At 34.5% G+C, this 27,865-nt stretch overlaps 3 protein-coding genes across 3 annotated transcripts; all 3 read left to right on the top strand.

Moving 5' to 3' along the window:
* The first annotated feature begins 468 nt into the window (after positions 1-468).
* LOC102607518 (RAP domain-containing protein, chloroplastic) lies at positions 469-3,232 on the top strand. Its single transcript, XM_025093391.2, has 4 exons — positions 469-648; positions 791-2,657; positions 2,742-2,824; positions 2,959-3,232. Exons 2-4 carry the CDS (start codon positions 815-817, stop codon positions 3,052-3,054), a joined length of 2,022 nt encoding a protein of 673 aa, XP_024949159.2. The 5' UTR covers positions 469-648; positions 791-814; the 3' UTR covers positions 3,055-3,232.
* Positions 3,233-17,284: 14,052 nt separating this feature from the next.
* LOC102607218 (transcription factor bHLH162-like) lies at positions 17,285-18,854 on the top strand. Its single transcript, XM_006493039.4, has 3 exons — positions 17,285-17,542; positions 18,192-18,536; positions 18,638-18,854. The coding sequence occupies exons 1-3, from the start codon at positions 17,294-17,296 to the stop codon at positions 18,704-18,706; spliced, it is 663 nt and encodes a 220-aa protein (XP_006493102.2). The 5' UTR covers positions 17,285-17,293; the 3' UTR covers positions 18,707-18,854.
* A 2,529-nt stretch (positions 18,855-21,383) lies between these two features.
* LOC107176443 (protein FAR1-RELATED SEQUENCE 5-like) lies at positions 21,384-23,814 on the top strand. The gene is made up of 3 exons (XM_052435965.1): positions 21,384-23,507; positions 23,604-23,675; positions 23,758-23,814. Exons 1-3 carry the CDS (start codon positions 21,384-21,386, stop codon positions 23,812-23,814), a joined length of 2,253 nt encoding a protein of 750 aa, XP_052291925.1.
* The last annotated feature ends 4,051 nt before the right edge of the window (positions 23,815-27,865 follow it).

The raw sequence follows: 27,865 nt of genomic DNA, 5'->3' as shown, positions 1-27,865 counted from the left end.
CCTTGCGTATTCTTTGTTTTTTCTAGGAGTTGAAGGTACCAAAATACTAATCACAATATCAACGTACTGTTTATGCCGTATTTATTTATTTTTTTAAATCAGTAACTCAAAATAAAATGGAATTTTTGATTAATTAGATAACCGAAATCCATCATTTATTTACTATGCTGGAGTCACAAACTCTTTTCATAAATTATTCATTTTATAAAAATCTATAAAGGTGAACTCTAATTCTTTTTTTTAAAATCATTTTTAAAGCTCTCAAAATAATTTCAGACCGATCTTAATCTTTAAGTATTAACTCGAAATAAGAATGGATTACCGAAAGCAACTTTTTTTTTAAAAAAATATTTGATTAAATACATGGAAATGGCTTTATTTAAAAATATCAAAGGGAATTTTTAAGGGTTTTGTAATAAAAGTTTATTCCATTAAATGTTAAAAGATCAAAAGAGATTTTGATAAAAAAATAATGTGAACATTTTATTTTTCCCAACCACGTCGCTTCATGAGAAGTCTCTTATCCGTCTGAGCTTCCTTCCATTCTTACAAGCCATTAAGCAAAAACCTCGTGTAAAACCTCAGAGACGAGTTCACTTTTCATTATTTTTCATTATCTCTGTAAGAGTCAGCGAAGTTCCTTCATTGGTACGTACGTTCTCTTTCTCAAAATCTGTCGCAATTCTCTTCATTTTCAGTTTTAAAATCTGTAGCCTGATAAATAAACAAACTCCGTGTTCTGTTTTTATTGTTTTTCGTTGATTAAAGCTGATCTTTTTCTTTTATTCAGTATGTAAATGAGATAAAGAAAAATATGGAGGGCTTGTTAAATACATTCACTCATCATACTTGTATAATAAAACCCTTCATTTTTAATCCAACAACCGTTCATAATCTTCCGTTGATAAAACTAAGAAATGGGTTTTTTACCCGAAAACTCGAGTTGGGTCTACGAAGAAATAATTGTTTGAATTTGAAGAAAGAGAGTAATATTAGAATTAGAAGAGTTACTGAGGATGATGAAGTTGATGATAGTGAAGAGAAGGAAAGTGAGGACAGTGTAGATTGGGAATCGGAGTTTCTCGGGGAGCTTGACCCTTTTGGTTATCAAGCTCCCAAGAAGAGAAAGAAACAAGAGAAATCTAAGGTGGTGGATGATAACGAAGGGATGGATTGGTGTGTGAGGGCTAGAAAAGTTGCGCTTAAGTCTATTGAGGCAAGGGGGTTGGCTAGTTCAATGGAAGATTTGATTAAAGTAAAGAAGAAAAAGAAAAAAGGTAAGAAAAAGTTAGAGAAGATTGAGAAGAAAAACAAGGTGACTGATGATGATTTGGATTTTGATTCGGAGGATGATATGAAAATGGATGATATAATGGGTAGTGGCAATGGGTATGATATGAATGATCTTAGAAGGACAGTGAGTATGATGGCAGGTGGGATGTTTGAAGAAAAGAGGGAGAAGACGATTGAAGAGTTTGTACATAGGCTATCCCAATTTTCAGGGCCATCTAATCGTAGGAAGGAAATTAACTTGAACAAAGATATTGTGGATGCACAGACTGCCCAAGAGGTGTTGGAGGTAATTGCTGAGATGATTACGGCGGTTGGGAAAGGTTTGAGCCCTTCGCCGCTATCCCCTTTGAACATTGCCACAGCGCTGCATCGAATTGCCAAGAACATGGAGAAAGTCTCGATGATGACTACTCATAGATTGGCATTTACCCGCCAGAGAGAGATGTCAATGCTTGTGGCAATTGCAATGACAGCATTACCTGAGTGTTCGGCTCAAGGTATCTCAAATATTGCATGGGCACTGTCCAAGATTGGAGGGGAACTGCTTTATTTGTCTGAAATGGATAGAGTTGCTGAGGTAGCCTTGACTAAGGTTGGGGAGTTCAATTCTCAGAATGTTGCTAATGTTGCTGGTGCCTTTGCTTCAATGCAGCACTCTGCTCCTGATCTCTTTTCAGAATTAGCAAAAAGAGCATCAGATATAGTTCACACTTTTCAAGAGCAGGAGCTTGCTCAAGTGCTATGGGCTTTTGCTTCTTTATATGAGCCTGCTGACCCTTTACTTGAATCTTTGGATAATGCTTTCAAGGATGCCACTCAATTCACATGTTGTTTAAACAAAGCGTTGTCAAACTGTAATGAAAATGGGGGTGTGAAAAGCAGTGGAGATGCTGACTCTGAAGGAAGTTTAAGCTCCCCTGTGCTGAGCTTTAACAGGGATCAACTCGGAAACATAGCCTGGTCATATGCTGTACTTGGACAAATGGACCGGATTTTCTTTTCCGACATATGGAAAACTATTAGCCGTTTTGAAGAGCAAAGGATTTCAGAGCAGTACAGGGAGGATATCATGTTCGCTTCTCAAGTTCATCTTGTGAATCAGTGCTTGAAACTAGAGCACCCACATCTTCAGCTGGCTCTCAGTAGCGTTCTTGAAGAGAAAATTGCCAGTGCTGGGAAAACAAAGAGGTTTAATCAGAAAGTGACTTCATCATTCCAGAAGGAGGTAGCTCGTCTTCTTGTTAGCACTGGCCTCAATTGGATCAGGGAATATGCCGTGGATGGGTATACTGTAGATGCTGTTCTGGTCGATAAGAAGGTTGCATTCGAGATTGATGGACCAACTCATTTCTCAAGGAATACTGGTGTGCATCTGGTGTTCGATCAATTTATTTTACCAATTTCACACCAATTTAGCATTCAATTGATCTTCTTCTTTCTCTTTCCAGGGGTACCATTAGGACATACCATGCTGAAACACCGCTACATTGCTGCTGCTGGCTGGAATGTGGTGTCATTGTCTCTTCAAGAGGCGAGTTTGATTATCACAATCCTGATTCCATCTACATATTTGCATTTTTTGAAAGATCTTCCTAATTGAGATTTGGTACCTGTTTGATATAATAAATGATCAATTTTTTTTTTTTTCACTTTTTTCACTTGTAGTGGGAGGAACTTCAAGGGAGTTTTGAGCAGCTAGATTACTTGAGAGCGATTCTCAAAGATTACATTGGTGGTGAAGGCAGCAGCAACATTGCCTAAACATTAAAAATAGATGCGGTTTGAAGAAATTCAAGTCAGCCAAAATTTGGTAGATATTTAGAAACTGGTAAAGATACTGTTTTAATTCAATTTCAATTATATGTATCATTATGTTCAAAAGGTTATATGTATCATCAATGATAATGACCACTTTGTTAAGTGAGAATTTTTCTGATCACCACCCTAGTCAAGTACATTGCTGATAAAACTCAAATCACATTAACATATTGACCATGTTAGAAATAGCAGTGAAAGCTGCCTGGGTAAAAGTGTCTTTTCAGCTTAAAGAAGAGATTCCAAATGAACATAGTGACAAGTGTCCTTGGTTTAAGTCTTTTTTAACCGCAGTTGATATTCACTCCAGTTGAAGTGCCAAGACTCAAGAGCCTGTTCGGAATTTGTTGGTGTTTGGGTTGCATGTCGATTTGCTTAGGTGGCACTGAAATGGGTTTGATGATGGTTGTTAATGCGTACTGTTTGTGGTTCAATACTGCCCATTAGCAGTTTGGTCTAAAAATGGAATCTTGAAAATATTATTATGATTGTTGGTTTGGTTTTGCACATGCCTTGATTTCGTTTGGCGCGTTGTGCTCGCTTCAGATACTGAAACCTTCACTAATTGTTGGATATAAAGATAATGAGAGAAGGCTGATTTAGAGACTGCAAAGTTATATTTTATTGAGCAACAAAATCATCTATTTATACAGTATAATGAAAATTAAATTGCAGAAAAATCTGCTACATGTTGAGTCTAACAACTAAGTGCAAGAAAATAGCATGAAGAAGTAGTCATAATCCTAAAAAATAACAAAAAATAAAACTGATTTAACTTCATGAGTCATTTCAGTCAATATTCTCCTCCTTGACTCTGAAGCTGCAAACACCGCTTTTACCTCAAGAATTCATATCTAATCTTTGGAAGTGCTTTTGTTAAGATGTCAATACTTTGATTTTCTGTTTTGCAATAGATCAGTTGCACTTCTCCTTCTCTTTGTACCTCTCTTAGAAAATAAAGGTTTATCTTAAAGTGTTTTGTTTTGCCATGGAACACTGGATTATTGCAGCTTGGTTGTCTACAAATATTTGTGTGCCTTCTTGTTGTTTCATATGCAAATCTGTCATGAGTTTCCTGATCCAAAGGGTTTGATTCACAGCAGCAACAACAGCTACATATTCTGCTTCTACTATGGATTGAGCAATAATTTCTTGCTTCTTAGAACACCCTGAAAAAGTTCCAAAACCAAAGCTAAACCAGTAACCTGAGGTGCTTCTCATATCATCAACACATCCAACCTAATCACTACCAGAATATCCATGAAAACTGGAATTTTTAACTCGACTAAACCTTATTCCATAATTAATTGTGTCCTTAACATATCTAAGAATTTTTTTTACTGCTTGAAAATGAATTTCACTAGCATAGTTCATATACCTTGATAGCAAACTCACTGCATGCATGATATCTAGTCTGGTTGCAGTTAAATACATTAAGCAGCCTATTGGCTCCTATACAACCTTTCATCCACCTTTTCAGCTCCATCTTCTTTGCAAAACTTCTTCGTTTGATTCATTGGAGTTGCGGTTGGCTTGCATTCTTCCATGTTAAATTTCTTGAAAATTTCCTTTGTATTTTTTGCTGGCATAGAAATATTTCATTTTGCTTTTGATGTACCTGCATACCAAGGAAGAATGTCATCCTCCCAAGGTCTGTCATTTCAAAGACATTTTTTATTTTTTCTTTTAAACCTGTCAATCAACTCCTTGCTACTTCCTGTAACGAGTAGATCATCAACATACATAGATACCACAAGTATTTCATTATCAGCCTTCTTGATATATAAAGTAGATTCACTTAGGCTTTTTTCGAAGCATAAGTTTGCTAAGTGTGTGTCAATTCTGTTATACCAGGACCTTGGTGCATGTTTTAAATCGTACAGGGCTTTCTTCAGTCGATATACCTTCTCCTCTTGTCCTGGAAAAACAAACCCTTCACGTTGCTCTACAAAAAATTTTTCCTCCAAGTATCCATTAAAAAAAAACTGATTTGACATCCATTTGGTGCATAACCCAACCATGCTGTGCAGCAAGAGCTAGCAATATCCTTATGGTATCCAATCTAGCAACATGGGCAAAAGTTTCAAAAAAATCTACCCCAAACACCTGGGCATATCCCTTGATAACAAGTCTTGCCTTGTACTTGTTTACATAATCATTAAGATTGAGTTTGGTCCTGTAAACCCACTTGACTCCCATAGCTTTCTTGTGTTCACGTCTATCTGCCAACTCCCATGTCTGATTCTTTTCAATCATCTTTAGCTCGTCTTTCATTGTAGTTATCCACTTCTAATCATTTTCAGCTTCTTCATACCCTGTAGGCTCCATTACAACAATATTACACATCTGATAGATGTCAGAAAGTGATATGGTTCCTCTAACATTTTCATTATCCGTATCATCATTCTCATCTTCGACCTTAAGCTTCTTGTCATTCTCCTAACCCCAGTTATCTAACTCAAAGAATTGAACATCCATGCTGACTATTACTTTGTTGTTTTGCGATAAGTAGATCCTATAGGCTTTTGAAGTTGAGCTATAACCTACAAAAATCCCAAGTTCTGCTTTTTTGTCCAATTTGTCTCTCTTAACTTGAGGGATGTAAGAGAAACATAGACAACCAAATATCTTCAAATTAAGCAGCTTTGGTTTGTAACCATACCATGCTTCAAATGGAGTCTTTTTCTGTAAAGCTTTTGTTGGTAATCTGTTCAATAAAAAAATTGCAATTTTTACGACCTCGGCCCAAAATTTCTTTGGCAGCCCTTTGTCATGAAATAAGCATCTTGCCATCTCCATTATTGTCCAGTTTTTTCCCCTCCACAACACCATTTTGCTGAGGAGTGTAAGGTGCTGTCAACTGATGTTCAATGCCTGCATGTTCAGAAAACTTGTTAAATTTTCTTGCATCTGCTTTGAGTTTCAACCTAAGCTTTAAAGTTCACAAAGATGTCAGTAACCTCATATTTAAGCTTCATAAAATAAATCCAGCATATTCTTGAGTAATCATCAATAAAAACAATATAATACTTACTGTTATTCAAAGATGGTGTTTTCATTGGCCCTTCTACATCTATGTGTATTAATTGCAACCTCTGTATAGCCCTCCAGGCCTTATTTTGTTGAAACAGAATCCTGGTTTTCTTTCCATACTGACAGGTAGCATATTTAGGAGACTCTTCTTCTAATTCAGGCAAGCCTTTGACTAGATTGTTCTTCTTCATGTAGAGTAGAGTAATATGATGGAAATGGCTTAATCTTGTGTGCCAAAGCACAACATAGCTATCTTCTCTGTGTACAGCAGCCTGTTCTTCTTTCATTAAATCCAAGGCAAAGCTTTTGCCTTTCATTTGAACTTTGAATACCTCTCTATCTTTTGCATATTTGATTACACAGTTCTTATCTTCAACAACACCTTATAGCCTTTTTTCTAACAATTGAGTAACACTCAAAAGATTTTGATTAATTTCAAGAACATATAAAACATCATAAATCAATTTCAGATCTGTATGGCCTTTAATTGCTACTGTTCATTTACCTTTTACTGTAATGTGTGCTCTATTTCCAATTCTGACTTTGGAAATAGCGGTCTTGTCAAGCTCTCTGAAGAGCTCTCGATCATAAGTCATGTGGTTTGTACAACCACTATCTATAAGGAGCTCTCTGTGGAGCTGTTGGTGGCAAAGCATGATACCGCAAACAGCTGTTCCTCTTGAGGTTGATCCTCAACAACCTTAGCTTCTCTTTGTTGTTGTTGAGTCTTGCATTTCCTTTCCATGTGCCCTAACTTACCACACTTGTGACATTTTGCATCTGTCCTCCACCAACACTTATTCTGTAGATGATTGGCTTTTTTGCAGTAAGCGCAAGGTGGAAAGACTTAAGTGTTACTGCTTTGGCTATTTTTGTTACTGCTTGCAGAACCTCCAAGCTTATTGTATTTATTTAGTTTGTTTTCTTATTTTTGCCACATTTGTTGTTTTGTGATTTGGCTTGATAAGCACCCTCCACATGTCCTTCTTGTCTTATAAGCCTCCTTTGTTCTAATACTTGCAATGCATTTAACAATTCTGCCAAGGTAATACTTGACAGATCTTTTGAGTTTTCCAAAGATGAAATTGTAGCCTCAAACTTTTCAGGAACTGTGACTAGGATTTTTTGAACAACACTAAAATTAGAAAAATCAATGCCAAGGAGTCTTACCTTGTTGACAATCTCAAAATGTCTGTAAGAATATTCCTGAATTGTTTATGATTTTTTCATCTTTTACATCTCAAATTATGGGATCAAATTCGACACTTGCATCCCTTTGACCCTTTCATTTCCTTTGTATTCTTGCTTCAAAAAATCCCAAATTTCCTTGGCTGTTTTCAGCGTCATTATTTTGGAAAAAATAGTAGATGAGACTGCAGCAAACAAGGTTGCTTTTGCTTTTTGTTGATGCGAGATTATGGTGTCTGCTCGTCTGCGATCAGGATCTCTCCTCAACTCCTGAACTAGGGATGGTAATGGGCCAGATATGGATTGGATCTACTTTACTCCAAATCCATATCTATAATAAAAATTGAGATTTGTATCTGCTCCAGATCCATCAAAGACCCATGTTTTTCGCTTCATATCCGGATCCAAAAAAATAAATAGATATCTATATCCGCTCCAAAACTAGAAAAAAAAATTAAAATCCAAATCTAATCTAATTCCATCATGAATTCTAAAACTTTACAATAAAAGAGCAATAATTTTTTAGAATGAAAATTAAAGACTAAAATGTATTGATAATGATTAAATTATATTATTTGTCTAAAAAGTCTAATAAATATTGTAGTTTATGCTTTTACACCAAAACAAGCAAATAAGAAAGGTAATAAAAAAAATGCAAGAGTAAGATCAATATAATATTCTATTGTCTTCATTATTTGGATATCACAACACAACCACCATCATTCCTACAACATTAGATAATGTCATATAAGTTAAATATAATTTATATTTAATACTTTATTATTTTTATTATGACTATATTTAACTAAATATATGAATGATATAGTTAATTGTACCTCATACATGTCCACATCTTCTGAATATATCAATCTAGTATGTGTTGAAGAACAGGCATATGATTTTGAGCACAAAAATTAAATAAAAATTAAAGTAGTTAGACAAAAAATAGTTAATATGAAATAAATAATTTAATTATAAAAATTCGAACCAGCATCTTCAACCAACAACCAATCTTGACAACACATTAAAGCCTCTAATGTATTTGGACGGAGTCTACTACGATGTGGTGTCACAAATCCACCACTGGTACTAAATGCAGATTCAGATGCAACTGTGGATAGAAGAATAGCCAAAATATCTCTAGCAACATTGCACAAAGTAGGATATTTAGATCCATTCACCTTCCACCAACCCAATATGTCAAAGGTATCAATTCGAGGCATGACATATTCCTCCAAATAATAGTCTAGTTCAGACTTCACGTGGTCAGTACTAGTACTTTGACTAATAAATGTCTCAAAACTAGCCTGACGTTGTTCCCTTCCTAAATGAAATGCCTACATTGGGGATTGAGTAATCAAAGGCTCATTAGATAGATAAACATGTCCATATGATTCTGACTTTAACAATAATTACGGACACTCCCAATTCTATGTTCACAATCAACTCCATAAAGCATAGGAAAATAGTATTATACTAGTTTCATCTTATATCTAGTGTTCAAAACAGTTGCCACTGCCATTAACTCATTAACCACACTCCAATATTTGTCATATTTTTCTAACATTTTCTTTGCCATTATCCTTATTTTATCATTATTAGAACCTAACCACTCAGAAATAGATATTCTAATCTCACAAGTATAATAAAAGTACAAATTCATTGTAGGATATTTCGTGCCAGAAAACAATTTTGAAACTTCATCAAATAATTTAAGCCTACATCAAATTTCTTTTGCAAACTCCCAATCTTCTTCACTAGGCAATGATTTATATTGTGGTTCTCGTGGTTTTAAGCGAGAGAACACGTCTTTATAAACTAAAGCAGTGTCAAGTATATAATAGGTAGAGTTCCACCTCGTTTTGCAATCAAGAATCAATTGCTTGGTGCTTGAAATTTTTAAATCACGAACACCCTTAATAAATTTGTCATGTCTTTTGGGTGTCATTTTCCAATAAGAAACACTACTACGAATTCTCTCAATAGTTTCACTAATGACATCTAGCCCATCCTTCACTATCAAGTTCAAGATGTGTGAACAACAACGCATATGAAACAACCTCTCATTTAATAACAATGAATTAGAAAGTTTGTCTAAGAGGATGTCAACAATAGCATTGTTAGTAGTGGCATTATCAACTGTTAAAGAACACATTTTTCCATCAATATTCCAATCTAATAAGCACTCCATTAAATTATTAGAAAGTACCTCAGCAATGTGTGGACACATCATATGTATAAACCTAAATAAAAATGACAAACAATAGAACAAAAATATTATTATATGAATTGAGTATTTATTAATCATAATGAAAAGGAAATGACAAAGATATAAATAAATAATGCTATAGAAAGTACCTTATAATTAAGACGACTTTGCAACCTCCAGGAATTATCTATAAAATGTGTGGTGACAACCATGTAACCCATATTCTGATTAGAAGTCCATAAATCAGTAGTAATCGAAATTCTACTTTGATTGCTCGCCAAAAACTTCATTATTTTAGACTGTTCATATTCATATTGCTTAAAGATATCTTTCTTCAGCGTATTTCGAGAAATGACCTTAAACATGGGTTTTAAAGAACCAACAAACTTCCTGAATCCAGAATGTTCAACCATACTAAGAGGGTATTCATGCTTAATAATCATATTTGCAAGCTCTCTTCTTGAAGTTTCATGATCAAAAGAAAATGCCCCAACTTGGACTTTCCCTTTATTTATAGTAGCATTCAACGTAGCATTCTTGATTGTGTTAACTTAAATAATTCCTTAATTGATTTTGATGATAACAAACATAATTAAGATTGATTAATCTTTTAAAAGCTCAACATATTTTTCATCTATTTTGACAAGTTTTATAAAGTTTTTTTATAAAGATTTGGAGACAAAACAGTCATCTTGCAAAATAGTTCACTGCAGCAGTTTTTGTGGAAAACGGCTAACCGACATGTGTGATAAACGGCTCGCCGATATCAACCAGAACTGAAGTATAGCCTCTGGACCTAAACGGCGATCCGACAGGTTTGATAAACGGCTCGCCGATATCAACCAGTAGCCTCTGGACCTAAACGACTAACCGACATGTGTGATAAACGGCTTGCCGATATCAACCAGAACTGAAGTATAGCCTCTGGACCTAAACGGCGATCCTACAGGTTTGATAAACAGCTCGCCGATATCAACTATAGCCTCTGGACCTAAACGATGATTCGACAAATTTGATAAACAGCTCGCCGATAGCAACCAGAAATGAAGTGTAGCCTCTGGACATAAACGGCGATCCGACATCTAGTTAACGGCGATCCGACAATTTGAAAAATCAGTCCAACGGTCATATTGACCAGTCAAACGGCGATCCGATATCTATCTAACGGCAATCCGACAGTGTGCAGACAGTCTATAACGGCTAGTTTTCAGCTGCAGATATAAATAAGCTCATTCAAATTCAAAGAGATTTGATCACAACACAACTATTGAGCTAATATTCGAGAATACAATCTTCATAGAGCTTAGAACACATTCTTGTTTCATCTATTCACATATTAAGCATCATTGTATAATCTTATATATTGTGAGAGGCAAAAACAATTTGTAATCTTTTACTTTGAGTGATTATAAGTGTTGGGATACACTTGGGTTAAGAGATTGGGGATAATCTCTTATTGTAAAGGTTTATTGACACCATGGAAGTCAAGTGTAAGCATTGAAGCCTTGGTGGCTTGCTTAGTGGAATCCTCAAGCCCGGAAAGCTTGGAGGCGTGGACGTAGGCGAGGTTGGCCGAACTACGTAAAAATCTCAGTGTTTGAATCCCTCTTCCCTTATCTTTTTACATTGTGATCAACTTAATTGTTTTTGCTTTGAATTTGGATTATATTTGCATTAAGTTTTTCTTTATAAATTGAATAATTTTTAGAATCCTAATTCACCCCCCCTCTTGGGTTGCATACGTGTTTTTCAGATTGCTGGTTGCTTACGTCGTGGGCATCTAAGCAAGTGCTTTTGTAAATGGTTCGTCCCACTTCCTACAACTAACTTTCCATTGCATTTGTTACAAATTGCTTTCAATTGTCCATTAATCTTTTGCCTCGTAAAATGATTCCACACAACAGACTTCAATTTTTTACTAACATCAGCAGTTTCATCGCTAGGAATTGGTGAGGTTGAATTCAACTCCATCCCATTTGATGGTTCAATTACTTCAACAACATCATACTCATCATTATCATCATTTTCTGACTGAAGTAAATTAGGACAAAAATCCATATTTCACCTAATTGAAGAAATAAACAAAAACATTAAGCGTCTATGTCACTGAAAAAAATTAATATTACACATCGATATTAGACAAGTAAATAAATACAATTATTTGTAAATAATATAAAAAATTAGGAGCATAAATTAAATAAATAATTGAATGCTTCTCATTTAATCTTTATTCACATGGATCCTTTATTAATGAAATCAACTGTCATAATTTAAGATATATTCAAATAAAAACTAACCCACATGGAAAACTAATACGTAATTTGATGATTACCATATACCTAATTCAATATTATAGAATTAAATTATGTGGACGTTATGAGAATAATGTTATGAGAAAATAATAGAAAAAAAATCAAGTTTAAATACTTACTTGGCAATTAAAGGACTTATCTAAATATTCAAATAGAGTAAAGAAGCGAGAGTAGAATGAAGAGAAAGAAAGAGGTTGTACTTTTTTTTTTTTGTTGGAGCAAGATTGACAATGAGTTGACCTAGAATATGAATAATTGAAAGAAATTATGGCAAACTAAAGTGCGGCACTTAGTATGAATGGTATCAGGATTCACGAATTCGTGAATAAGTAAAAAAAAAAATTATATTATGTGTCATATAACAATATAAGGCTTCCTCATAATAAAAATTATTATTTCCCTTTACGAATGGTATCATGAATTCTATTCATGAATAAAGGCTTCCTTTTTTTTAATAATAAAGGGAAATACGTAACATGAATTCGTGAATCATCAATCATGATACTGACTTCAAGGCCGACTTTGAAATAAAAAATATAAGGCTTCCTTTAATTGTTTTCACATGCCTCTTTAGTATTTTCAAGGACAATTTGGAAAGCAATTTTGAGACAATACGTGCTAGTGTATGGGAGAAATTAATTTACTCCTTAAAACTTATTTGGTCAATATAATAAAATAAATTGACAATTATTCTATTATCATTTAAATTTTTATTCTATTATTATTTAAATTTAAAAATTAATATTTAAGTTTTAAGATATTTAATTAAATACATGGTAAATACTACTACTAAGATGCTATGAATGAGATTTACTATCATTTATAATTACAAAATTGTTAAGACAATTTTAAAAATAAAATAAAATTAAAAGATATGTGGATATGCATTTGGATCTAGATATTAAGACAGATCTACACAAATCCGTCTTAGATTTGCACATTATATCCAAATCCAATCCAAATCTATTTTACACTGACCCAAATCTAATCCGATTGGATTTGGATAAGATGGATCTTGGGTCAGATCCGATCCATTGCCATCCCTATCCCAAACTCACGACCAACCTAGGATACTTCACGTAACTCTTCTAACTGAGCAGAGCTATGCCTCCTATGACTTAGCAGACTCCTGAACACATAAGATATGGTCAGAGACAATTCAGATTATGATGGCTCCCCCTTATTAATCCCCCTGGGTGGTGAATCAAAGAGATACCGGCCCTCGCCCCTACTTGCTCATGTGTTTCCTACTTTAGTAAGGACTCCCGGCGTAAACCCTCCGACGCTCAAGTCAGAAATTTAGGTTTACTTTTTGGGAAACTCGGCCACTGATCTCGTGGCTCTCTAATGATCCCAGCGTAAACCCTTCGAGTCTCAAGTCAGAAATTTATGTTTACTTTTTGGGAAACTTGGCTATTGATCTCGTGGCTCTCTAATGATCTCTTAGGCAGTGAAATACCTATGAGTTTTTCTCTCGTTTTTCAGTAAATACTCTTTTTTCTTAAGTTCTAGTGTAAAAGTGTCTAACCCCTTAACCTTCGTTGATCACTGTTTTATAGCCTTCATACGAATCCGGCCCCCACGATCCACGTCCATCACCTCCCCTAGCTCACGGAAGTGGATGCTTAAATGTCGTAGTTGCGGCTGAGTGGGTTTCGTGCCTAGATTCTCGGATAGGAGTGCACGTCTCGTTAACCATTATAGACTGGGTCTGCCGACCCCGATCTCCAGCAGGAAAGACTCTCGGCTCCTAGCACGAACCCTGCTCGAACTATAGTTTAGAAGAGGACGTCCTCGTGATTGAGCAGAGAATTCATGGTCTTGGATATATGCTACCAGACTTCACCTGTCTGCTCACTTACAAGGAGACTGGTTCCTCGTTTAGGGTATGGCTGGTCCGCGAGAAATGCACCCTCAAACACTTTTGATTTTCTTTGCTTCATCTCCTTTTGATTTCTGATTTGTGCAAGAGTTGAATTGTCTGGCAGGGGTGGAACTTCATATATTTGTTCAACAGCCTCCCTCAGATCATTAGCATCCAGATAAGCTTCCATTCTAACAGGTCACACTTGATAATTTGTTCCATCAAACACTAGAGCTGCAATTTCAGTGAAAGGATTTTCTGATTTCATTCTGGAAGGATTTTTTCTGATTTCATTCTGGAAGGATTTTGTGTTCTCAGCCAATAACTATCAGACTGGGCCTATTAGCCCTGAACTCTTAGAAGAATGTCTAGGTTAAAAAAAAGTTTCTTTAGCTTAAAGTCTCTCTTTTCCTAGAACTCACGTTAGCCGGGCAAAGATTCCGTTGGAAAGGTAGATGACATTTCTGCTCTTTCGGTTCCCTTCCTTGAAGTTGAGAGCTTAGACCCGAGTTCTTTCTTTGACTTCTAGTATGAGTGTGCCAAGGCATTCTTTCAAGTAGCAAGGAAAGAAGCTTACTATTCTTTCGTTAGGGAATTTCCCCAAATGGCTTGCGGAAGAGCTTTTCTTTACTATATATGCATCAGATCTATCTTATCGGATCGGATAAAGACAGTGACTTGCACAACAAAGCTGGACTTGCTTGCTCTCATTCCTGAGGTTGAACCAGTCCCCCTTTCCTCGTTAACCTGGCCTATCGCTTTTGCCCTTGCCAGAGATAGATTCTTAATTTCCACAGCGCTAAATCTAATACGAGCACTAAAAATTAAGATACACAGCTGATTAATTCTTTGCTTCTTTCGTATCAAATCGACACCATGATCAGGCTATTACTTCTTACTTGTATGATTGGATGCATCCAAATTATCATGCTCTCGATACAACTAAAACTGGGCAGTTGCCTAATTTATCGGCACCTAAGCCACAGATGACAAAAATGGACAATGACCATGAAATGATAGATTTCTGTTATCTTACAATTAGTTGTCAGATGTGGCATACCAATTCCGCATACCCACTATTTATATAACCCTACTGGCAGTAAAATTTTAGGCTGTTTATTCACACACACACACGTGTGTGTGTATGTATTGAGATTGAAGTGTTGTGCAGCGCTTTGCAGTTGTTGGGTTGAATGATCAACTCTTAAGTATGGAGGTGTTTACCAAACACGTTTGTTATTGTATACCTGCTTACAGCAATTAAAAACAAATCCTTGATTTAATGTGGAATCTTGTCGGTCTGAGTATTCAGCATGTGAAGTATTTCAATGTCAAGAATGAAGTCGTCAGACTGATTCTGCAAGCTGTTTGACAGCCTTAAATATTCTATGTCTCAGCCTTCTGTTGATTAACAACTGTTACACACTCTAAATTCTTCGCTGTGACTATGAGCATGCATATGAGCTGTTGCTGGTCAAGCAAGTCCTGTACATACAGCCATAGTTAAAGCCTTGAAACTTCGGTTGGATCAGTTCTGCCAATTTCCACACTCGTAGCTAGCCTCCAAATTCTCTGGCATGCTCCCCGCTATGATTACTCTTACTCCCCGTTTTACAGTGTGAAGACACGTTGATTTTAATTAGTGATTACTTTGCCTGATTTAGGAAATAATGGCTTGACACGTATCCGTCTTCTGGGGAAAATATTTACTTACATTACATCTTCGGATTCCAAGTCAAATCCTTATCATGACTTGTAACAATGAAGAGAAAATTTTAAACGAATGTAACGTGTGCCCCACCATTATAATTGGAGAAAATTTGTAGAATGGTCAAATTTATCCTAAGATTTTAGCCGCCCACATGGTCAAATTATTATTTTTTTTTTCCGTAAATCATGTTTTTTATTTCGAAATTTTAGTACTTGGATGAGAATAACATACTAATTAATTCTTCTGACGTGTGGACTGATGATGTTAAAGCAAGTAATTATTGTGAATTTTTTTGTCCTCTCAGAAAAACAACAAAAGTTCAGGCACAAAAAAGTGGCCGACGACCAATAAAGTGTTGGCTCCACTGGTAATAGAGTCATCTTACGTGGTTTGATTTAGTTTACTTTTTAGTTCGAGTCGTAGGAAAGTCGTCTTTATTGGGAGAACTTGTGCCTCCCAGTTCAAGCGGGGACTTCTAATCTGAGTTGTGGTACGGGCTTAAAAGTACCTCCCACAGTTGGAGTCCTTTCCAAAATACCTCGTAGTTAAGACAAAAAAAAAAAAAAAGTGGCCGGTGAACGCGGAGGAAAAGTCAAGGTGAGATGTATAATATCCTGACTATAACCAAGCCCATATGATAAGTGATGATATGAAAACACAATATCATCTTTATCTAATTATCTAATTATCCACGCTTGGCTAGTTAGAAGTCAAAAAGCATCTTATGTGGCTCAAACAGTTCATTCAATCGAAATGTTGATTTATTTTTATTTTATTGAGTTTCTATCATTTGGCTCCTTGTCTTTTGTTTACAAAAATTTGACAAATCAAAGGATTCATAAATGTTTCACTTAAGTCTTCTCTAGTTCTCTTTTTTTTTTTTTTTGTTACACAGGTCCTTGACCACTTTTGACCATAAAAAAAATACTAATTATTCTATTATTCGACTCATTTTTCTTATCCAGTTACCTTGTATCCTGATCTAGCAAATCAAATTAATGAAATGTAATTATTTAGAATTAAACTCTTAACCTCTTATTATTCACCCACAATTGTCCTATTCAAAGTTAAACTTACTGCTTTTAATTTTTATAAGCATCCATACTTTATGGAAATTCAAGTTGTTACCCATAACCTTCATGAATTTATAATAATTTATGAATACTTCTCGAGTTTTTGTACTCTATTAATTTATAACTTTGTGTTAATATACATTTCTCGAAAGAAAAAAATATCGGGGTGGATAAAGCCAAATTTAATTTTTTACGTCATTACATATATTTTATTACATACTCTCTTAATTTATTTTATTAAAAGAGTAATGATACCCTCATAAAGTTTGTATAAAGTTAGTATACAAAGTTTGTATTTCAATTTATAGTATACAAAGTTTGTATTCTAATTTATCTACCTTTAACGTGTCATTAACTCATTGATGTTGTGAAATTATCTCATTAATGAAAATATAAAACGTCGACTACTATCTAACACTTAGTGGTCATCCGAGATACAAATTTTGCATACAAACTTTATAAACATATCATGACTCTTATGAAGATAACATTAACTATAAGAATCTTATAAAATATTTTGATTTGATTTACATGTATAACGGAAGTGTAGGAGACAAACAATTTGTTTTGTCTAAAATGCCTTTAGATCGTTGGCTTTTTACAAGTTCAAAAGTGATAGCATTTATTGGAGAGGACTAAAGTGATGTATTTGTAAAAACTATGGACTACAAGTTGATTTCAACAGACAATCAGGAGTCAATCAATAAAAAGTACCTTTATTACTTTAATCCCCAGATTTTTGGCCTCACAGCTCGTCCTTTCTACCGAACAATATAGACCAGCGAGAGGCTTCATATGATATTTCCCTTCCATAATTGTCTATATAATGGGCTACATAACTCTTTGGATTCATTCAATTCTCTCTACAACCTCTCTTATTGGCGAGAAGAAGTGAGCAAAGAGTGGAAAAGAATGAAGAAAAGAAGCGATAAGTCGTCAAAACCTGAACGAAAAAATATCGAAAAGAATCGCAGAGATCACATGAAATCTTTATGCTTCAAGCTTTTTTCTCTCGTTCCTTCTCACCACTTCAAAGCCTCCAAGGTACTTCTATTCATTTAATTCTCCTAGACCTTACTGGGTAACGTAACTGATCATCAATCCTTCTTCCTTTTCCTTACAAATGATATGGATATATTAATTATTCATTTCATAAATATGACCCTTTCTATAGGTTGAAAAACTAAAAATTGCTTAGGTTTAGGTTTTTCTGTAACATTTTTACAGTCCCTTCTCTCCTGTAAAATATTAGAGGCCCCCCCAACCACCCCCTCCTCCAACCCGGCGGGAAACTGCAGTGTGAGCGTTTCATCCTCTCCATTCATACGACCATTGTTCGAGCCCCAGACCCTTTAATTTGTACTTCACAAGCACAGACAACAGCTGGCCACTTGATAATGACCGGATGAAATATTAATATTTATGTGGTTCCTACATTTTCATGGATTATAAGTTATGATACTTAGAGATAATTATCTACTTAAAAGATAATTGCGTTCTGTTACTTTGGATTCTGGATGAGATTTAAGAAAGTGGCCTTTCCTATTAATAGTCCATTTATTGGGGCCCTTTCATTAATCTGTTCATTAATTGTACGTATGTTTTTGGTTGCTGTCCAGTAATGCTGTCCAGTAAATATTATTGCGGATTTTCACTGACACCAGACTAACATATTTAATTAATTTTGTTGCAGAGTATGCTATCGCAAGAAGACCGGTTGGATCTAGCTTGCTGCTACATAAAGCAGCTGAGAGAAAGAATAGATAAATTGAATAGAATGAAGGAACAAGCAATGAAGTCAATAAAACCAAACAGTAGTAATAACATTATGGATGAAACGAATAATATTTGCTCAAATTTTCCGGTGGTTGAATTAAAAGACTTGGGTTCTAGTATTGAAGTGGTTTTGATAAGTGGGATGCAAAGAAACTTCATGTTGTATGAAGTTATTAGTATTCTCGAAGAAGAAGGTGCTCAAGTTGTCAGTGCTAGCTTTTCTACTATTGGTGATAAAATTTTTCACACGGTTCGTGCCCAGGTAATTAAAAAATATATATGCCATTTCCTCTAGTTTAATTATCAGAAACCGATCATATTTAATTTGTTTAAATTAACTACTTATTTTGATATGTTATATAGGCTAAAATCTCAAGACTTGGTGTTGAGACTTCAAGAGCTTGCCAAAGATTGCATGACTTGGTTGACTGAGATCATTAGCCAATCGAATTATCAACACTTTGGCTTTGCCGTTAGATGATGAACAATTAGTTGTTAATTACCATATGTCATTTGGGTTTAATTAATTAAGGAGTAGTTTTTTTTTTATTTTCTTCTAATAAAAGTCTTTTCTTGATCAGTCAGTGATTATATATATTTGGGATTTTAAAGTTTGGGAAAGTTCGAAAAAAATTTAAAATCGTAGATTCATAGTATTATGATGAAATTAAACTTTAAAATTATACAGTTTTAAAATTTTTTCAAACTTTTCGACACTTAAAAATTTTAAATTAAAAAATTTCTATATATAGAGAGAGAGAGAGGGAGTGAGACGCTTCAATTCAGGATCTTGAATTTTGTGAAGTTTAGAAAAGCTATTACACCATGCAGTATGATAATGTAATAACTATAAAAACTATTAAGCCACACGGTTTAATAGTTTTTTCATACTTTAATAAAATCTAAAATTCCAGATCAAATTAAGACTAATATATAAAAATGTTCCAATATATGTGTGTGTATATACTCATCTTCTTCCTCGATAAATTAATAATTATGTTTGTTGAGAATTGATTTTAGTTTGTACCAGATGAACATTGTTACATTTAAACATCTTGAACCTATATATTAAAATCAAACCATACCCAAGCAAGAAAAGACACATCAATGTCCGCAATTTCATTATATTGGACCCATCTTGCTGACATTTATCCTCCTAACCGCACGAAATAATTAGCTAGGGGATAATAATGAATGATTTCTGATTTCTGATTTTAATAAGTTTATTTTAATGTATGGCTAGATTTCAAATGTTGGGAACAAACACACATAATCATTTGTATATAATTTTAAGTAGTTAATGATTAATGTCGAGATTTCATCTCTTTTCTCGATCGAAATACACATGATCTCGTTATCGATCCCACAAAATAGATCAGGATACTACATATAATATCTTCAAATTAACTGAAAACAATAATAAACTAAGTATATGTATTTCTTAAAAAGTCATAAGTTTATGTTTGAGGGTGCGATTGTGATTGAGATGTTGTATCTTTTAAGTTACAACTATTGTAGAAAAAAAATTATAACTATAAAATAAATATTAATAATATATAATAAATATAAATTTTAAATAATAATTTTAAATTATTAAAAATATAATAAATTTTCTATTATATAAGTGAAAAATTATATTAACACATTTTTTAAAATACAATAGTTAGTATTTATTAAATATTTTAATATCATAATTTTTAAATTACAACTATACAATTTTAATTTTAAGATAATTATGTAAAATCTACGTGTCTTTTGATGACTATCACAATCAAAGTCACTCCCACCTGTCATACCTAACCCCAAACATGGAAAGCAGAAAAGCATTATCAAGTCGAATTTTAACTTTTTCGAAAGAGTGCTGATGTTTGCCCCGGGTCAAACCCCGAAAAATATAAAACGGCGTCGTTTTGTTTTTAAATTTTTTTTTACTTCGCGGCTTCTTATTTGCGTCGTTTTCTTTATTTTTTTCTTTTTCGTTTCTTACAGGCTTTCTTCATTTCTTTCGTTTCTTCCATCCTTTCTTCATTTCTTTTTCGTTTCTTCATCTTAAGCTGAACGAGATCCACAGCCCTTGCAACAGCAGCTGAACGAGATCCACAGCCCTTGCAACAGCAGCTGAACGAGATCCACAGCCCTTGCATTTAGTGAAGAACAAGACCAAAGCCCTTGCACAGCCCTTGCTCCATCCTCTTCATCTTAAGCTGAACGAGATCTACAGCCCTTGCATTTAGTGAAGAACAAGACCAACAGCAGCTGAGTTTCGGTTGAGTTTCGGCTGCGAGCAAGATTGGTTTCGGCATGATTAGTTTCGGCATCTACTAATTAAGCTGAACGAGATCCACAGCCCTTGCATTTAGTGAAGAACAAGACCAACAGCAGCAAGATTGGTTTCGGTTGAGTTTCGGCAGAGGAAGATAACATTGTGCCTAAAAGATTGAATTTTGGAAGCTTGAGTTTTTTTTTCGGTACTGTCTTCTTTGTAGCATTTTGTTTTTTAATTTAATTTTAAATTTTTCCCTGTGAATTTATTTCTTCAGTTCTCATGTTCTTGAATTTATTTCTTCAGTAACATTGTAACAGTTTCCATACATTAGCTGTTAGCATCACTACGAAAAAAAAAACAGAGTTGAAGCTAAATTGATGATGATGTTAATCTATTTTTAATGTAGAAATGATGTTGTTTATGAAATTGGGTTGTAGCTTCGTAGGATTCAAAATCAATTTAAAAAATTGTGAACGAATGGAGGTAGAGTAATGACCTGGGCTCTGTTTTTTTATAATTGTGTATGTAATTAAATTGGGTATAATGGAATTGTTTTTTTAAAGGCAAGAGAATTAATATTATTATTCTGAATAAAGGAATTATGATTAGTATCAATCGATTTGAGTTTCTACATACATGGCTCAATTTATTTCAAGACTAGTTGATTATATTATTGTGTTTCTTCATCTGCAATTAATACAGGGGCTACAGAAAAAGCAATGTGAGAAGATGTAATTACCATCTGAGTTGTTTCATTTTGCTTTTGAAATTTTGTTTTAAAATTTAATGAATTTGCGATAAATAACTAATAAGATATTGAATTATTTTAATTTGCAGCAGTTAATGGATAATTTCGAACAAGTGGAGGAGGTTGATGAAGTTGGGGAATTGCAGGATTTACAGGGGGCTGATTTGGAAGAAAACAATGAGGAATTGGTGGTGGAAAATGTTGTTGAGCCTACGGTTGGGATGTCTTTTGATAGTCCTGATGAAATGTTTGAATATTATAAAACTTATGGCCTACAAGAGGGGTTTCCAGTGATGCGGAGATCTTGTAGAAAAGGGGATGATGGGAGTTTGAGATATGTGACGTTTACTTGTGGGAGAAACGGCAAGTCAAAAGCCAAAGCCACTAATGTTTTGCGGCTTCAACCAAACCAAAAGATTGGATGCAATGCTAAAATTGGAGAACGTTTGGATATTGTTAGTGGAAAATGGGTAATTGGAAATTTGATCCTTGAACACAATCATGCCGTGAGTCCGAGCAAGAGTAGGTATTATCGATGCAACCGTTCCATTAGTCCTTTTGTTAAAAAGCTGCTTGAAATAAATGAAGAAGCTGGAATTAAAATGGCTCAAAGTTTTAAGTCGATTGTTGTCGAGGCTGGTGGCTTTGAAAATGTGTCATTTTTAGAAAGAGATGCTAGAAATCATGTTGACAAGGTGAGGCGATTAAGACTCGGAGAAGGGGATGCTATTGCAATTCAGAGGTATTTTCAGAAAATGCAAACAGAAAATGATGGGTTTTACTTCAGTATTGACCTAGATGAGGAGGGTCGGTTAAAAAATGTATTTTGGGCAGATCCAAGGAGTAGGGCAGCCTATAAGGACTTTGGGGATGTTGTCACATTTGATACCACATACCTAACAAACAAGTATGACATGCCATTTGCTCCTTTTGTAGGAGTTAATCATCATGGTCAATCAATTTTGTTAGGATGTGGGTTGATTTCGCATGAGGACACGGAAACATTTACGTGGTTATTTGACACATGGCTATCGTGTATGTCTGGGTGTCCTCCCCTTGGAATCATTACAGATCAAGATAAAGCGATGAAAAGGGCAATTCAGATTGTTTTTCCAGACACTAGGCATCGATGGTGTTTGTGGCATATATTAAAAAAGGTGCCTGAGAAGTTGGGAAGGTATGCAGAATATCATGCCATTAGAGTTTCATTACTTTCTGTTGTTTATGACTTACATACTCCTGTTGAATTCGAGGAAGCTTGGCATGACATGTTAGATAGATATGATCTTAGAAATAATCAGTGGTTGAATGATTTGTATGTGGAAAGAAATCATTGGGTTCCAGCATTCGTGAAAACTACTTTTTGGGCTGGAATGTCAACCACTCAGCGTAGTGAGAGTATGAATGCTTTCTTTGATGGGTATGTTAACTCGAAGACAACTTTGAAGCAATTTGTGGAGAAATATGAGAAAGCAATGGAAAGTAAAATTGAGAAAGAACGGCAAGCAGATGCACGAAGTTTTAGCCAACGGTTGCCATGTCGTACCAGTTTTGCCATGGAAAAGCAAGTTGAAGAAGTGTACACTATTTCCAAGTTTCAAGAATTTCAGCAAGAGCTGGTGAATAAGATATATTGTGAGGTTTTCAGTTGTGGGGGGTCAGAATATGAAGTTATTGAAAACGATGAAAAGAGTAGAGAAAAGACTTTTAGAGTCATTTTTGAAAAAGATGAAGGTGAAATTCGTTGTGTGTGCTCAATGTTTGAATACAAGGGCATTCTTTGCAAACACGCTATCGCAGTGTTGTCACGTAACCGTGTGCAATTACTGCCTGAAAAGTATATCCTACGAAGATGGAGGAAAGATGTGCGGAGGTTCTATAGTAAAGTCAAAGTCAGTTATGATGCACGGAGTTCGAGCATTGAACATCAGCGATATAGAGAGGAGTGCACTGCTTTTTATGATGTTGCTGAGGTAGCTTCCAAAAATGAAGAAAGTCATAAAAACATTATGGGTTGGATTGAGAAAGCTATGAAGGATGTTTCTCTAAATGTTCGATGTGACGACGACGATACAACCATTGATGGTGGATCCAGTAGTAACATACAAGATCCAGTGGTAAGTCGGCGTAAAGGTCGTCCACCTAGTCAAAGAAAGCAAAAGCAATTTAAGCGGCCAAAACAGAAATCGAACAACGTTTCAATAAACACAACTATAGAGGTAATTGTATATACTTTAGATTAATTTAATACTTTAATACATTCATTTTAAATTAATTTAATATATACTTTAAATGTGTGTTGACTGCACTCCTAGGACGCGGAGATACATGATTTATCCTCTCAGGTGGCCACTACAATCCCAACACAAGAGAGCAATATGGCTATGGTAATATTTTTTTATTTGCTATTTCCTTTCATTGTCATATGTTTGATAATTTGTGTTTAACTTTTTTTTTTTGGTACAACAGCAACCACAACAAGCACCCCCACAACATGCATTTTTCCCCCCTTACTATCAGTATTAGATGAATTACGGTCCAGCTCATCATGTGCACTTGCAACATGCACCGCAACAAAATTTCGAGGAGGCCAATCAAGGGGAGTTTTCAACTAATGAACCAAGCATGTAATCAAAGTTAGGTTATGCTTATGTTTTATGTACTATTCAACTAATGTACTAATGTAATTTGGTGTATGTGTATTTCGACATTTTTTAAATTATGGAGTTCTTAAGTCTATTTTCAAAATTCTAGAAATGGATTAATTTGAAAAATATTAGAATGATTTGGGCCATAGTATAATTTTGAGAATAAATTTTGGGGCCAAATTATAATTTCATAATACTATGAATTAATAAGTTTATTTTCAAAAGTTTAGAATTTGATTAATTTCGAAAATATTAGAATGATTTGGGCCATAGTATCATTTTGAGAATAATTTTTGGGGCCAAATTATAATTTCATAATACTATGAATTAATAAGTTTATTTTCAAAAGTTTAGAATTGGATTAATTTCGAAAATATTAGAATGATTTGGGCCATAGTATAATTTTGAGAATAATTTTTGGGGCCAAATTATAATTTAACATGAAAATGCTATTACATATGTCTACAAGTCTTTAACTTGAAACAACTTAAAAATAATACTTTAAGAGAAAACATAATACAACAATCATCAGTATTTTAATAAAATCATATCGCGGTGCCTCTCTCTTTCGAAGTTCGTCATCCAATAATCGCCTCTGCACTTCACGTTCTCGCATATGCTCAAGTTCTTTATGCAATAATTGAAATTTAACGGACAAACACTCGATCTCTAAGCCTAACTTCGTAATTTCATCCGCTAACAAGTCTATTTTCTCTTCGGTTGGTTTACGATCTTCAGCCCATTGAAAGTTCTTACATCCTCTACAAATCCAAAATTTCCGATTTGGATTTTTTGTTGTGCGTGACGTTAACAACTCCATATGATTACCGCATCTATTACACATTTGCAATGAGCTCCGATTCTCACTTAGCTCGGATGACATTGTTTGTGGTTAATAGTCCCTTGGGAATAAACTGCCCAAAAACGGAAACAATTACAGTTAATAATGCCAAAGAAATTACCCAAATCAAATTTTAATTGCAATTACAGTTAGTTAGACTTAAAAGAAAAGAAAACTAGAACATATGAACAACATGATTACTGCCTGAACCACCCAGAAACATGCCAGAAAATACCACCCAGAACCCAAACCACATGCCAGCAACTAATACCAAAATGCTAGAAACCCAGCAGCTAATCTCCAAACTAGAAGCAACATGCCAGAAAATACCACCCACAACCCAAGCCACATGCCAGCAGCTAATACCAAAATGCCAAAAACAAACTAGCAGCAACATGCCCAAAAATACCACCAACAACCCAAGCCACATGCCAGCAACTAATACCCAAATGCCAGAAACCCAGCAACTAATCTCCAAACTAGAAGCAACATGCCAGAAAATACCACCCAGAACCCAAGCCACATGCCAGCAGCTAATACCAAAATGCCAAAAACAAACTAGCAGCAACATGCCCAAAAATACCACCAACAACCCAAGCCACATGCCAGCAACTAATACCCAAATGCCAGAAACCCAGCAGCTAATCTCCAAACTAGAAGCAACATGCCAGAAAATACCACCCAGAACCCAAGCCACATGCCAGCAGCTAATACCAAAATGCCAAAAACAAACTAGCAGCAACATGCCAAAACCACCAACAACCCAAGCCACATGCCAGCAACTAATACCAAAATGCCAGAAACCCAACAGCTAATATCCAAACTAGAAGCAACATGCTAGAAAATACCACCCAGCTAATACCAAAATACCACCTAGCAACCACCCAGTAGCTATGAAAACTAGAAGCAACATGCCAGAAAGGCTATCAAAGAACCCAAGCCAAAATGCACACAATCTATACACACACAACTGGAGATAAAATACAACCCTCCATCAATAATATTAATCCTCATCACTCGGTTACATTAATTCAAAAAATAACATAAAATACAGAAAGAGAACAGCTGCAATTGATTCAAATAAGGAATATCTTATTTGGATTTGCCCTACTTAATACTCTCTGTCATGGCTAAGTTTTGCTGTTTCGCTTTACAATTCCCACTTCTATCGATTTGTTCCATCACAAACCCTTCTTGTGCTTAACAATTAACCACTGTAATTAGAAAAATTCCCACCAAGACCAACTTATTCCATTGAGTGTACACTTTAGCAACAATAATAATTCAAAGAGATTAACTCATAGTTTTGTAATTGTTGTTACAAAAATTAAGTCAGAGACCCTGATGCCATGATTGTGGGTCGGATGCCTAACTAATTAGAACTCAAAAATTAAAAGTGTGGTCTTCAAAAATTTAATTAAATTAAAGAGGAACAAAATTTAGCAAATACAGCTTTCAAGTGGAACAAAATTCAAGAATTCAACAGGGCAATGACATTAAATCAAAGAGGAACAAAATTTAGCACTTGTTGAGCAATGAAATTAAATTCAACAGGGCAGCCTAACCTAGATCAACCAAATCGTCCCCATTTTGCCATAACTTAAGAGGAAAAAACGAAGCATTACCAGGACAGCCTAACCTAGATCAACCAAATCGTCCCGATTTTGCCATAACCTAAAGAGGAAAAAACGAAGCATTACCTCGGGCTGTAACTTTGCCGCTTCGTGAGTTCAATTTCCCGAACAAGCTTCGAGTACCAGTGCTACCAGTGTTGACGATGATCGTGGCTGTCAGTCGGTCGTCGTGGATCCCGAATGTCTGGACCTCGGGAGAGGAAGGAAAGTAAAGAAACGAAGAAACGAAGAAACGAAGAAACGAAGAAATGAAGAGATGAAGAGATGAAGAGATAACGGAACAAGACCAAGTTGGGATCTCTGTTGCTCTGTTGCTTTCACAGGTGAAACGAAGAAACAAAAACGAAGAGGAAGATAGATTTTATTCTTCTCAAAATATCATCACAAAACGTCGTCGTTTTAGAGTTTTCCAAAAGAAAAAAAATAATAATCAAAACGACGCCGTTTACATCATTTTCGGGGTTTGACCCGGGGTTTGACCCGGGACAAACATCATTTTCCTTTTCGAAATTGCATTATGAGATCTTTTAACCAATTGATAGCAACTAAGCACAAGATGACGACAACGCGCATTTCTTGTCTGAATGATGTTGAAGTGTGCGTACCAAAATTTACGTCCATATTTCACTCAAATAGTTTATGGTCTCCCTAGCTCGTATGAACGCAACACGTGACATGGAAAAAGATTGAGAGAAGGGTTGGATTTCTTTAAATTTCATACCGATTAATAACATGAGTTGAATTTTAATGTAAAAGGGGAGCATATGGACAATATTAGAAGAGAAGAGAATTAGGAATTGTTCTTTTTAACCATAACCACAATAAAAATCAATCAAGTTTTAATTTTGAACTTATTCAACTTTTAAGGGTTAGGAAGTATTTTTTTTTTTAATTTGAAATCTGAATAGATCTAAATTTATTTAAAATCTGAATAGGTCTAAATACATATATTTGAATGACATGTTTATTTTTCTTTTTTAAATATCTGAATAAAAATATTAAGTTGTTTATTTTTCGAAAGGAAAACATCTGAAATATGATATTTTAACATATATAATCTCATAAATATTAATAATATTTATATTATTGGTTAAGCATATGACAAGTTATAAATAAATTATTTGGTTAGTTAAAAAATTGATAATGTTTATGTTAACAAAGTATATATATAACGCAATTTTTTTACATTAATAAATGATACTGACAATGTTATTTTTAGTACAATAAACTGATATTTTTTCTTGTTAATTACATAAGTCAATAAAGAATTGTTTAATCATTTGAATTAAAATTAATGTATTAAATAAAATTTAAAATCTATTATAAAAACAGTAAATACAAGTACAAAGAGATGAACCTATTATACACACTCACCTAAAAGGATAATTCATATAATAGGAAATAAATTTATTCAATATGAATATTGATGAGATAGAATATTATAGTTTTATTAA

This window comes from Citrus sinensis, chromosome 3, assembly GCF_022201045.2.
Source record: "Citrus sinensis cultivar Valencia sweet orange chromosome 3, DVS_A1.0, whole genome shotgun sequence".
Lineage (NCBI taxonomy): Eukaryota > Viridiplantae > Streptophyta > Magnoliopsida > Sapindales > Rutaceae > Citrus > Citrus sinensis.
Note: the sequence above shows the minus strand (reverse complement) of the source record. Positions and strands in the feature narration are given on the sequence as shown.

Coding starts and splice junctions, on each gene's coding strand:
- LOC102607218 (XM_006493039.4), top strand. CDS start 17,294: ATGATATTTCCCTTCCATAATTGTCTATATAATGGGCTACATAACTCT. Junction 17,543..18,191: donor ACCACTTCAAAGCCTCCAAG/GTACTTCTATTC, acceptor ATTTTGTTGCAG/AGTATGCTATCGCAAGAAGA. Junction 18,537..18,637: donor TTCACACGGTTCGTGCCCAG/GTAATTAAAAAA, acceptor TATGTTATATAG/GCTAAAATCTCAAGACTTGG.
- LOC102607518 (XM_025093391.2), top strand. CDS start 815: ATGGAGGGCTTGTTAAATACATTCACTCATCATACTTGTATAATAAAA. Junction 2,658..2,741: donor TCATTTCTCAAGGAATACTG/GTGTGCATCTGG, acceptor TTCTCTTTCCAG/GGGTACCATTAGGACATACC. Junction 2,825..2,958: donor TGTCATTGTCTCTTCAAGAG/GCGAGTTTGATT, acceptor TTTCACTTGTAG/TGGGAGGAACTTCAAGGGAG.
- LOC107176443 (XM_052435965.1), top strand. CDS start 21,384: ATGGATAATTTCGAACAAGTGGAGGAGGTTGATGAAGTTGGGGAATTG. Junction 23,508..23,603: donor CAATAAACACAACTATAGAG/GTAATTGTATAT, acceptor CTGCACTCCTAG/GACGCGGAGATACATGATTT. Junction 23,676..23,757: donor AAGAGAGCAATATGGCTATG/GTAATATTTTTT, acceptor TTGGTACAACAG/CAACCACAACAAGCACCCCC.